General features: G+C 42.3%; 1 protein-coding gene across 1 annotated transcript in view; it reads right to left on the bottom strand.

Moving 5' to 3' along the window:
• The window catches only part of LOC118341058 (DNA polymerase zeta catalytic subunit-like), a gene marked incomplete in the record, with an annotated part of 68,493 nt that extends 61,567 nt beyond the window's left edge, over positions 1-6,926 (bottom strand). Inside the window, 1 exon segment of the mRNA XM_035679232.1 lies at positions 6,258-6,926. Within this exon segment, the coding sequence (XP_035535125.1) occupies positions 6,258-6,396 (139 nt within the window).
• Between the last annotated feature and the right edge of the window lie 5,977 nt (positions 6,927-12,903).

The following is a 12,903-nucleotide window of genomic DNA, read 5'->3' as shown; positions in this document are numbered from 1 at the left end:
TGGCGCTGTGACGCTGCCACACCAATACACTAAAACCGAAAGAGAAGCCATGGAGCATGCGTATAAAGGTCACGCGCTGTGCACAAGCCTGTAGTCCACCGTTGTTGTTGTTGTTGTTGTTATGACGCGTCTAGCGGCGGCGACGTCATCGTTTTGGAAAAAAAACAGTTTTCGCCGTCCAGATGACCCGGCAATCCGGCGTTTTAGGATTTTCCCACTCTGGGACCCGTTCTCAAAAATACCGTTTTCACACCCCGAAAACGCCGTATCCGTCTGGACGCGAGGACGATACGATAAAGTATTTATCCGGATTCGAAAAAACATATTCGTGTGGACGGGCCCTTTATTTGCTTGGAAAAGATTGGTGACCGCTGACAATATCCTCTAATTTTATACGCCAAACAAACCTTCTTTTGGATTAAAATATAAAACTAGCATATTGGTGATTGGTGATCATCTGGCACTGATGCCATTAAATGAAAAGACCTTAAGTTGCAGAAAGGATACTGGCAATTGCTTTCAGCATTGCATTCAATGGCCAGTCAACAGCCTTTGACAACACGGCATATTTTATTTGTTCTGTGAATTCCCAGAGGAGTTCTGATAGTAGAGATGTCAGTCACATTTAAGCACCTTTGTATTTTTTCATACTTGATCACCTGGTTGAATGACTTTAGATAAATCATTATTGTGCCAAATATATCACCTTTTGGCTAGATGTTGCTTGTTAGCCGCAAGCTATTCAGCCTGTGCGACTGAAATCCACCATAAAGGCTACGTGGTTTCAAGGTATTCAGAGGGAGACATGGCCTCCTCCCACATTTACGGTTCACACAGGCCTGTGTTAAAGGGGAGGGAGGGGAAGGCTCTGTTTACTTACTAAAGCTCTTCACTGCGGCTGCCCTGACTGTGTCTGGACAAGCCTCTGAAACTAGATAGCACACTGGAAATGCCTTGACGCTGACTAGGCCCTACAAGTGAGACATGGCGGAAATGGTACCAGTATTACCCATACAACAACACCGGAGAGGTGTGAGAGACCGCGGGCACTGTAAGAAGGCTGCCGACTGACTGGGACACAGCGGAAACCAATCCAGGATGTGAACCCTCTAATAAAGCTGACAATGTCAGAGTATGAGTGGCTGAGTCAGAGTGTGGGTGACTACAAAATATGAAGGTGTCTACAAGGATATGAAGCATTCCTGTGTAGCTTTCAACAAGAGCTGTCAATCACACAGGAACCAAATGCCAACAACAACAAGTACAGTTCAACCACAATGAGACAAAGTACCCTCTACAGCCACGACTACACTGTTAAATGTGTTGTTTTCCAACTTTGTGACCCATTGTAAACATCATCAAGAGAACATACAGACTAATAATAATTAGGTTCCTGTTCTGACTGTATGCCTTACTTCTCTCTACTATAAAACTTGAAACAGTTACCGGGGCATCATAATAAAAAAAGATTATGCCTGGAAACACATTGCTCATGAAACTAACTACTTAGATGACAACTTAAACTCTCAGCTGCTAACTGTAAATGTACGATCCAATTTTTTCTCTGCCGGCACTTATTTGCATACCTCAACTCATGGTATCTGCCAATACCGGCGACCCATTTTTCCCCAAATTTAAAATCTGTATATCTCACTGCATGGAACTCATTAGGATCATTTCTCTGTAAGGTAAAATGAGGCCAGGGATTGCTATGGCACTAAAATCTGAGTTGGAAGCCCGCCATTACTGAATGAATGTAACTGATTGTGGATACAGTGGATTTTATGATGACATTGACAAAGAAACGTCATTGCTGTAACCCAATCGGCTTAATAATATAGTATTGAGGATGATGCGGCGTATCAGATCGCTGCATTATGCACGTGAACCAGGGACATTGTGATTCATGGTCAGTGCAGGCCACCGGCGTGTTTGATGAAATCCATTACAGTCAGAATTTTGCTGTTATAAATGTGTGATCGGGAACTACCTGTAAAACTGAGCTGTCAGTATATCTGTGCCTACAGCAGTAAAACCTGTGCCATTTGCATTCATTGCACTAACCAACTTCTGTAACTCTCATATGAACAAAAGCTCAGAAGCCCCAAAGCCAAAATCCTGTAAAACATTCCTCCCTCTGATTCAACTTCTAAAATGTCCTGACAAGAAGCTGGGCCTCAATCTGTGGCCAAAAACATCACAGGATGAAGATTAGTGTGGAGCAGCATTCAGTCCATCATTGGGAGGCTCCTCTATTACCTACATGGCTCTACTTCCCTCTGGTAAAGTCGGAGTGAACCACACACTCCCTGAAACAAAAACTGGAAAATCACAAGGACAAAAGAATGAAAATCAAACCCAGTGACACCATATTAATAATAGGCTATATCACTTGATTATACAGTAATTAGAAGCAACTGGAGTGGTGGTTAGAGGATTGAACCAAATAACTGACAAGGAGAGAGAGGAAAGTAAACAGTTAAGGGGACAATGACCTTCTGCCTAATGAGCCACAGTCCTTTAGAGTCCGCCTATTATCCTATTAATGGATCCAGGAGGAATTCCTTCAGATGGCATTAAGGGTTCCCCTGGAGAGAACTAAACCTGGGGGGGCAGGGCCAGAGGGGAGGAAGAGGCCCTCGCTTTTATTCCTCCATGTGCTTCATGCATGGCCCCCCTCATTCAGGTCAATTGGTCATGCACTTCCTCCCTCTCCACTCTTACACACACACACACGCACACACACAAACACACACCCAATAAACACTCAAGTGCACATGTCCGAGCAAGGAACCAAAACAGTGCGTCTCCCGCTGTCATGGGGGGCCCGGGGCCCATCAGAGCATCTGGGGCCGAGCTGGTCGGCAAGGGTGGAGATCAACACTGTCAAAGCTCAAAAGGCTGCAGCCGTCTCAACAGCAAGTCTTCGCAGTGAGAGGGGAGGCTCTACGCTCGCTCTGGGACATTTTCAACCACAACATATTTTATTATTTCAAGCATAATGCGATACTGATCACTGAGTGCATGTACAGTATGTGTGCAACACACTCAAGCCAGCCGAATGCTAACAAAGAGAGGGTAGGGGGAACATGCAGGAAGCGTGGCATCGAATTACACAGGACTGATTGGTGGGAGTGTGCATGGCTTAGGTCAGGGAAGGACAGGGAATACGAGGCCTGGGGTTGGAGGCAGAGCCACATGGTGCAGATGCACTGCTGACCGCTTACACCAGGGTAAACACGCTGATGAGATAAAAGCCGACACACATTGAGCAAAACAGCTCATGTATTCCTCCCTTCAGGCCAGACAATAAAAATCCCCATGAAGGAAACAGGATATATTAAAACGTGACTCCTTTTTGGGGTAGGCGTGGCCTGTTTCTGAGAGAGAAACAGAGAAAGAAAGAAATCCCTCTCCACTTCAATGCGTTCCAGATGGTGATGTAATTTTATTTCTGGAAACGCAGAGCTGACTCCGACTCCGGCTCGCCACAAGTGATACATAAACTGAGCAAGGAGAGTCACACTGTGCTAATGTGCAGAGCGCCCCACCACAATACTTTATCATTACTGCAACTTGAAGCAGAGTCTGATGATTCCAACCACATATATAACAGGGAAACAATGCCCACTACTGTGTTTGTGTGCGTGCTCATGTGAGGACTCGACCGGTGAAGGCCTTTAAAGCTCCAGTGTGATACTGGCATCCGTTTAAATGCCACATACTAAGGAATGTTAACCAATCAGACGGGATCAGAGGGACAGGCATTTAGAAAGGGTTCAAACAAGAGTGAGTGCCAACACATGGGTCAAACATTACCGCAGAATGGAGGGAAAGCAGCAGCATTGTTATGACAATTGTCACACACAAGTTCATTAATAATTTCCCACGGCAGACATTCCCACATGTCAGTGGGAAAAGCTGTCATTAATAGCATTAACAAAGGCTGCATTCCCTGCAGGTGAGCCTCCACTACGGTCCTGGTATAGTGCATGCTGGCTCGTTTGGATGGCTTAGGACACCAGTGGAACTGAGCCATCAATAATGTTGTTAAATAAACCGGTGTGCATTTCCTGCTGAGCACAGTCAAAGTCTGCAAAACAAAGTGTTATGTAATATAACAAAACAATCACTGAGTAGTCTCTGCATACCTCAACAATTCTCTGTAAAGCTCAAAACAAAGACCAAACAAACACCTTATGGATGTGACAACTAGAAGTAACTGATCACTTGTGTCTGCGTCTGACTGAAAGTAAAGAGAAAACAGGCCCCTGGATTGGGATGTATAGGGGTCTACATAAAGGGCAACCAGTCAGCTAAATGCAAAGTCACTGTGACCTATGGTCAGAATTACAAAAAGACCTGGGTCATAAGGGCTGACATGTTTAGTGGATAGCAATCATCAAGCAAAAACAGCAAATATTCACTGGCTCCCATGCACGATATCCTAAAGCCCAAGATGGCATTTTCACATTGCTGGCACTGTCTGACCAACAGTGAAAGAAACACAAAGACAGGCATCAAATCCTCACGTTTCAGACAGCAAGACCGCTGCTCTGCTTTTTTGCTTTGTGACTTCTATGGTTGGTCGCTGTCAATTGATTTGACTGCCGATCGACTTAATTAACAGCTCGAGAGCAAACATTCATTTTACTCATTGGTTTAAGCTCAGAAAACTGCAGCACTCAACAATAACGCAGCCATTAAAACCACACAAGCAAAAGGAAGAACTAACATCTAAAGAATAATATGTCATGATTTTATGAGTCTGGTGTCATAAAATGATCCCCATATCAGTATTCAGTGCCCTGTGTCTTCAAACTGTAGAACCTAATGTTATGGTAATGAATGCTCCTCAACATACAATGACAAGCTACCCAGGCTGCCTCTGCTGCAGTGTGTGCAGCCTCCTCATATCAGCGCAACTGCATGCCAACGTGCAGGTTTATGACAGAACCACATTAGACCTGACACCCTAACCCTAGCCCACACTGTCCTTCATGTCTCTGCTCCACATCCTTTAATCCCCACTGAACTACATCCTGTTGGACGCTGCTCGGGCTCGAGCACTGCCACCGCATGAGGGACAAGTTAAGACTCCCATTTTCCCCAATGGGGACTAAACCTGCTAAAAATATACACAGCCACTGAACAGCGATGGTGTTCACCTGTCAAATAGGGCTGAGGAGAGGGCATAGCAATCGCAAGAGGATTTGGCTGGGGTGATAATGCTGTGCCATTGTGCAGGAAATTATTCTATTGTTTTGCGGCGTGGGGATTAAGGTACCCAGAGTGCTCGGCTGTAATGGATTTATTAGAGAGCAGGGCATGTGGCAAATATCATATAAAGCACAAATCCACAGTCAATCTGAGCCCCTCATTTTTACATCAATATTAAAGCCATGGCATTTTCCGCATATACACACACACACACATCATGTCTATGCTTATAATGTCAATACGCATTGCACATTCATTTTAACACCACGTAGGATCCAGCTTTCATTTATTATGTCTCGCTCATTGTTACATCCTGCATATCAATGTATGTCATGATGGCTCCAGCCCTTTCAGACTGTACTGCCTCTACAGAGCACATAAATGACACCAGAGTGCATTTACAGAAATCCAAATTTGTCTCAATCTAAGCTACTGCTATATTATGTCTTTGGCTGCAATCACCCAATTCCACTAAGGGGATGAACAAAGTTTCCTTTCATCTATATCAGTCTTTTTACTTGAATTACACTTAAAAAAATGAAGAGAATCTCATAGAGGAGGCAGAATGTTGCAGTGTCGCCTGTCCACACTCCACAGGTTGCTACAAACACAATAAAACCACCACAAAGAGAAATATATAAGCTGTCCCTGAATGCCACATGTGATAAGCCGAGCCCTGGAGCCAGAGGTGTCCGCCACCGCCGCCGCCACCATGCCATGATGGAGCAGAAGAGCGAAAACAAAGCAGAGCCGTGCGCGGGGAGGGGGAAGCAGAGGAGGACTCCCACCGCTGCAGGCAGCCCGTATGCAAAGCAGCGGTGCACGCAGCGTTGGTACAATTCTGTCAACACCCTATATGATCTTCCTGTAGTCGTTTTACATGAGACCCGTTAGATTACGTCTAAACAATACCGCGCGGACGCGTTGGTGTGCGCGCGGATCCAAACACGGAACACGCCGCGTGGAACGCTGCAAGACAGCGCCGCCACCATTGACTGTGATAATACAGAAACACACAAACACAAGAGTTGACTAACCTGCAGGTGTTGCTCCAAATATCCGCACCACCGGCACTTTCTTCACGTCGCTCTCCCTGAATTCAGAATAGCAGACGTCCAGGTCTTTAATGGGACTCGCCAGGTAGTAGTCTGCGGTGACGATGCGCACGGCAAACATGACTGCCGCGTCCGTTAGAGAGGGACCGACCGACCGACCGACAGAAAAGCCAAAAAACTACTGTTAAGAGTCCATAAGATGCGGGGACCTCGGTGGCCAGCAGATACCAGCCGAGGGGGATGCTGTCACGGCGGCAAAACAACGACAAAGCGGAGGGGAAGCCCGGTTGTGTCCCATGAAAAAAACGCGAACAAAGATTCCCGTGGCTTAAGCGCGCCCCGAGGTGCCGCCGCCGCTGAGGTTCAGCTGCGGCCGGGGAGAGCTACACTCGACGGCGGCGGGTAATTACCGGACGCTCCGCAGCTGTCGGGTCCATGTTGTACTTGAATAGCAGCTGTCCCGTGATTTTAGCTCTCTCTATGGTGTTTTTGTTTTCAGCCAGGAAGCCGTCCCCGGGGCTTCCGGTATGTAGCGTTATCTTTCCAAATCACGCCACAGAGAACTACTCCCAGCCAGTCCCGTTTTATCAGACAGCCCGTCAGTTGTGCTCCTGCTTCCATAACAGGCTAGCCCACGTTAGCTAACCTATGATGTAAGCTAGTCTGAATGCATAACAGCAGTACTTCCGGCTGCATTTTTCAGAATAAGAGCAATGTTGAAAAGCATTGATTTATTTTGGAAGAGTCACATATGGCATATTTGTTTATGGCCAGCAGTTATAGATTTGCAATGATAGTTGCTGGGTTTATTGACTAACCAAGGTAGTGAGCAGAGGTTTATGTCGCCAGCAGGAGACGGTTCATATTTGTTTTGGACGTCTTTCTTCAAAATATTTACTAAACCTGTAAAACACAATGTTTTTGGTGTTTTGTTGTCCTCAAACAGCCTTGTCTGATACAGACTGTAAAAACCTAAATTGACATGATTTCACAGGTAATATCCGAAAAAAAATCCCGTTTGGTATTTTCAAAATAATAGCACAGAAATCTCAACAATGCTTTACCGTCATTTCAACATAGATGGGAATTTGTTTTGGTTTTATATCAGGGCATCACATACAGTAACTCCACTGAGACATTAATAAAGTGGTAAGAGAATGGCCATAGTTAACGATGAGCCCTTTATTCTTAGAATTATACATAAATAAAACAAGCATTCCCATGGGGATACTATCAGCACAACAAACCAACTATCATATATACCATTGTATACATGCCGTTACTGAGTTTTACATGATTGAGAAGCTAAGGACAAGAATGACCTCTGGGTAAGTGCTGTTGCAGAACCTGGCTGCAGACAGATCTGTATGTGACTTTTATAGGAAAGGGGTAGTTTTATAATGTAATTGTATGTGGAATGATGTGTCAAACATATCCATGGATTGAAATTCAGCAATTAAAAAAGGCTCGACCTGTAATGGTAATACTTAATACTAAATTCAGTAGAGCCAGTTACTGCTCCCAAATGGTTCAGACCACATTTCTTCCTCTACAGGTGATAATTGCAAACTTATTGAAGCCAGGGTCACTCAGCTCTCCAACCACAAGAGTGCTATTCAAACCATCTGTTTCTTCTTCTTGCACTGCCTGTTTGGCTAAATGGAGGAAATACAAGAATACAAATATCCTCATCTGCTGTATGAGGCAACCTGCAGACACAGACGGAAGAACTGAGAAAAAAAATCATGTGAGCTTTTGTTTAGTTAGTACGCCTCCAACATATATGAATATTAGGATATTGTGTTTCTCAGTTTGTGCCACACAGCACTCATATATGTACATAAGCAGAACATCTTGTTCATCACGTAAAATGAGCAGAGCAGACCCTCCACTCAGGGTCAGAAGTGTCCATTAAACCAGACTGAAAGCTTAGTTATTGATCTGTTAGTTATATATAAATTTAATCCTGCACAGGAAGCTTGGGCTCATACCTAATTCACTGTTTGTGTAATATGAGACAAGTATATTACTGAAATTACACTACAAGCCTGATGGAGATGAAAGTACTTTTAGATTTTAAATAACGAATGGTAAAAGGGGTAAAAAAAAAAAACAACCAAAAAACATGTTATATCTTTTTATATATATTTTTTTTTTATTGATTCACAGTTGCAGTAAACAATACATCCAAAGAGTCACATTTTAATTTTTCTATATAACCCAGCACCCACCCCACTCATCCCAGAGACCCTTAATATCTTAATATCAACAGGTAAAAAAAAAAATAATGATAAAAATAAATAAATATATATAAATATATAAATACAAAATAACATGTTATATCTTTATACCTTTGCATTAGTGTAAAAGCTGGGTAATCTCCAATAATTAAAGTATACAACAATTATATGAACCTCAAGCAGTGGTGCAGCAAGCACTGGCCCCCTTTGGTGGACCTTTATTTTGTAACTATATACACCTCAACTGGAAACAGTATTGTGGAACTTTATGTAAAGCTTGAAGACATTTCACCTCATTACCTCTCAGAGTCAGAACAAGAACAGACCCAGATCAAAGAGCTGGAAAACGTCACTTTCCTCATTGGCTGATATATTTCCTGTGATTAGGGAAAGAAAAGAGCCCTCGTAGAATACATCTAACAAAAAGGATATCACACAATGAAACATCAAACTCATAAAGAAAGATACAGGAATATTTTAGGTCTATTCAAAAATCCATCAAAAGCAATTTGGATATTTTAGCTCCACAGATACACTGTAAGCCTATATGTGAATATTACATTGATACCAAAGAGGATGAAATGACCATAGGGAGATGAATGTGAGGTCACCACAGACTGTGACATGTTTTAACTTCTTAAATATTTATATTATTTATATGTATTATTGACAAGGGATATAGTGATTTTTCATGAAGGCACAAACATTAATATTGTAGACAGGTCAACACAGTCTTATGTAGCATATACTGTTTCTCCTATCATTATTCGAATAATAATTTAAATATAGAAATATATGTATATATATTTATTACATATAATAATAATTGTTGTTGATTGTTGTTTATTTTATGTCTTGTTGATTGTTGATTGTTTATTTTATGTCTTTTCTATTATATAGAACATTTATTTTTTTTTTATTGTCTGTTTTGCACCCTGTGGGTCCGAGAGGGATTGAAATTTCATCTATGCATAGCATACTTGACAAATAAAGTTAACTTGACTTGAATTCAAAAGTTATTCACAAATACATTCTGGCATTTGTTAAGAACCAGTATTCTTAAATTTGACAGTTTTTGCCCAAATAATAAGCATTGAAACAGAATATATTTAACTTAAGACAAGTGCCTACGGAAAATGTTAAAAAAACAAACAAATATACCAATATATATTACTTGTAAGTCAGTGGGGTGGCACTGGGGGACTAAAATCCTGGGTACATTCATTCTGAATTTGAACAGAATTCAGTTAAAAAAAGGGTCTATCTAGAGCTAATGTGTGGTTTATCCATTTTGGGCTACTGTACAAACATGGAGGTTCAATATAGCAGCTTTCATAGAAGAGGACCCGCTCCCTCTGTAGAAAAACACATCTATTCCTAGATTCAAGTAATTTTAAACTACTAGAAACATATAACCTCATATACCTATGAATATTATATTACATTTATGCCAGTAGATCTTCCAAACTGTTACACACAATGCCTTTAAATACATTGCCGTTTTAGTCTTTGAACCTCTAGAGCACATTTTTCCTGTGACTTCACAAGACCCCTTATGAGTGCTTTACCGGCGGTGTGTGCGATGCCTCCTACACATCTTCGGGCTGTTCAGTATTCCACTCAGATTCCTGTAATGGCCTATACATGGCAGGCACCAGTGGTGGATGTGCTGAGCTCACTGCTTTCTCCTCTCCACTGAAAGAGCCATAACGCTCCAAACAGCTGGTTCGGTCCGGTTCATGCCGGGGACATCGCAGCCAATGACTCCCCAATGATGAAAAATGTTTCATTAGCATTTTCATCTAGAGGGAGAGGGAACCTCGGTCTGCTGGAGTGTGTGTGCTGACCTTGAGTGAGAGCCTGGCCCTCTTAATGAACCAATCAGCAGGCAACTGCGCACGTTTGCCAGAAGCACGCCTGAGGTCTATGAGCGCATATGAGGGGCACATTTAACATCAAACTAATCCAGAAATATTATATATGCCATATTTAATGCAGTGTTTGGGGGGAGCTTTTATCTAAAGTGCTCAACAGTACACTGAGTGCATACATCTAGTATGGATGGCCTCAGTGGGAGCAGAGCCTCGGACTGTAATGGTAAAAAGTGCCATTCTTTACTCACTTCTGTTTTTAAGGGTGTGTTCCTCTGAAGTGATGATGATGATGGAGGTGAATGGAATGAATTAATGTCCACAGCAACAGACAAAACGTCCATTAAATTCCAGCATATTCAGCATAACCTGGTCTGACAAAAATCCTGAACTCAATGTCCACTTACTAGCTTTTTCCAACCATATCCCACCATATACTTGCCTGATTGAGTTTGGTGGTAGAAGAGGACACAGTCTCTCTGTAGATAAAAATAGCTAATTCTAAGGTAATGAACGCACCAATTCTTATTTTCAGGCGATTATACACTAATGAAAACATACCTGGACCTTTAAAAGTGGGCCCTGAGTTAAGTTTTTTCCTATCAAACGACAATTACCAAGCTCAGGTATGAACTTTCGTGTTCAGCTCAAAAGTGTTTTTGTAGTCAGATGTTAACAGTAAAGACACCACTTAACTGGTGTAGGATACATGCAACTGGAACACTCCCAATCAGGAAGCCATAGGAGATAATGAGAAATCCTTTTTGGACTTCAAGAACCACAGTACAACATTTTTGGCTACAAAACATTTGTATTCAGTGCAAATTCAGTGCACATTTTATGCTTTTTGGAGCCATAAAACACGGTCATGTTACATGTTGGGAGAAAGTTAGGATGACACTACCTTATAAGGCTACTGTGCTGTGTGGTCTGGTGCACATCCCTCAGTAGAGATGATTTACATCAGGAAAAAAAAGGCTTTTGTCCTCTGACTATGATTCCTCTCCCTTCATTATTAATCCTTATTTAGAGCAATAAAAACGATTCTCCATACCCGCACTGCAGTGATGGAGGCAGGCTGACCTGACTGTATGTGTCAATGTGTCCCATCCACCCTGGATATAAAATATAAAAATAGAATTGTAAGAACAAATAAAGCAGGAGAGACTAGGACAAGAGCACTTCTCATTGGACATGAATCAAGGGTTGTTTTGATCCCCATAGGCCATTTCAGGAGGACTGATGCTTGTTGTCATGGATATACTGTAGATGTAGGAAAACAATCATAAAGAGCCAGTGTTGTGAGTGTATTTTACAAGCGGTGGGGTAGATGGATAGGGGATCTGGGCCCTTTTGGGAAAATATCTGCGTCTGGTTGCTTTGGACTCCGCAGATAAGGCAGAGTGTAGTGGCACATAAGTCCTGGAACAATAACAAACAGTGGATTTATTGGTACTAGCAGCGCTTGTGTTTATAGACAGCACTCTCATGCAGGAGCTGATAACCAGAGTTCCCCTCATACACACTGCTGTGAGCAAATCATTTTTCTGTCGGGTTTGGTAAACAGGGTTGAACCAGTCTGTGCACACTGACAGGGCACAGATGATGAAGTTCAGGGTGAAAACCGGCAGTTGGACGTCTTCCACACAGTGTTGGCTTATCAGGGAGTCAGTGTTCAACATATGGACAGACTTCCTGTGCCCCGTCTACAGATCCTATATCACACTGTTGCTCTCATGACCCTCCTAAACAGTTTATTTTTTTCTATAACTGCAGTCAGAATGAAAATTGGTTAGTCAAAACAATGACATTCATTCAAAATTATGTAAAAACATCATCAGACTAAAGGGCTGAATGGAAAAGAAAGCCATAAAGATGTAACCAAAGTCTGAGAGTGTTGTCATAATTAGGAAATGCTGCCACCTTCTGGTAAAACACAGGCGTCACCATGAAATACACATATTGTGTGCACTGTGAAGTACACCACTGGGATAATTATAGGCTTTTACAGTGTTTCATATGATTTATTAAATTGTTAAAAGAGCCATTATAAATCTATTAATAATATTTAATTCAATTAATGGACTAATAAGCTCAAATTAAAGCTATAATATGTAGCATTTCTGCAATAAACTCTAGGTCTATGTTGTATATGTAGTTGAATTTAGTACTTCCATTAGTTTCCAAAAAAGTTCAAACTCAATCATTTTAATTAGGAAGTTCACCAGTCGCCTGTCAATGGCGTCATATCCCCTTTGTGCCTGTGTCAGGGTTGTGGATGTCTGCCAGAAGGTGTCATAGTTATTTTTCTGGCCTTTTCATGCCTATTGGACAGAGACAGCTGAAGATCGACAGGAAAGGTGGGTAGAGAGGGGATGACACACAGCAAAGGGCCGCAGGTCGGACTCGAACCCAGGACACTCCGTATATGGGTCGCCAGCTCTACCGACTGAGTTAACCGGGCACCCTAGATCTTGGTGCTATTTAACTCTAGATTTGGATGAAGGATTTTAGTCA

This window comes from Morone saxatilis, unplaced genomic scaffold (genome assembly GCF_004916995.1).
Source record: "Morone saxatilis isolate NCDOM2014 unplaced genomic scaffold, NCSU_SB_2.0 Contig7, whole genome shotgun sequence".
Lineage (NCBI taxonomy): Eukaryota > Metazoa > Chordata > Actinopteri > Moronidae > Morone > Morone saxatilis.
Note: the sequence above shows the minus strand (reverse complement) of the source record. Positions and strands in the feature narration are given on the sequence as shown.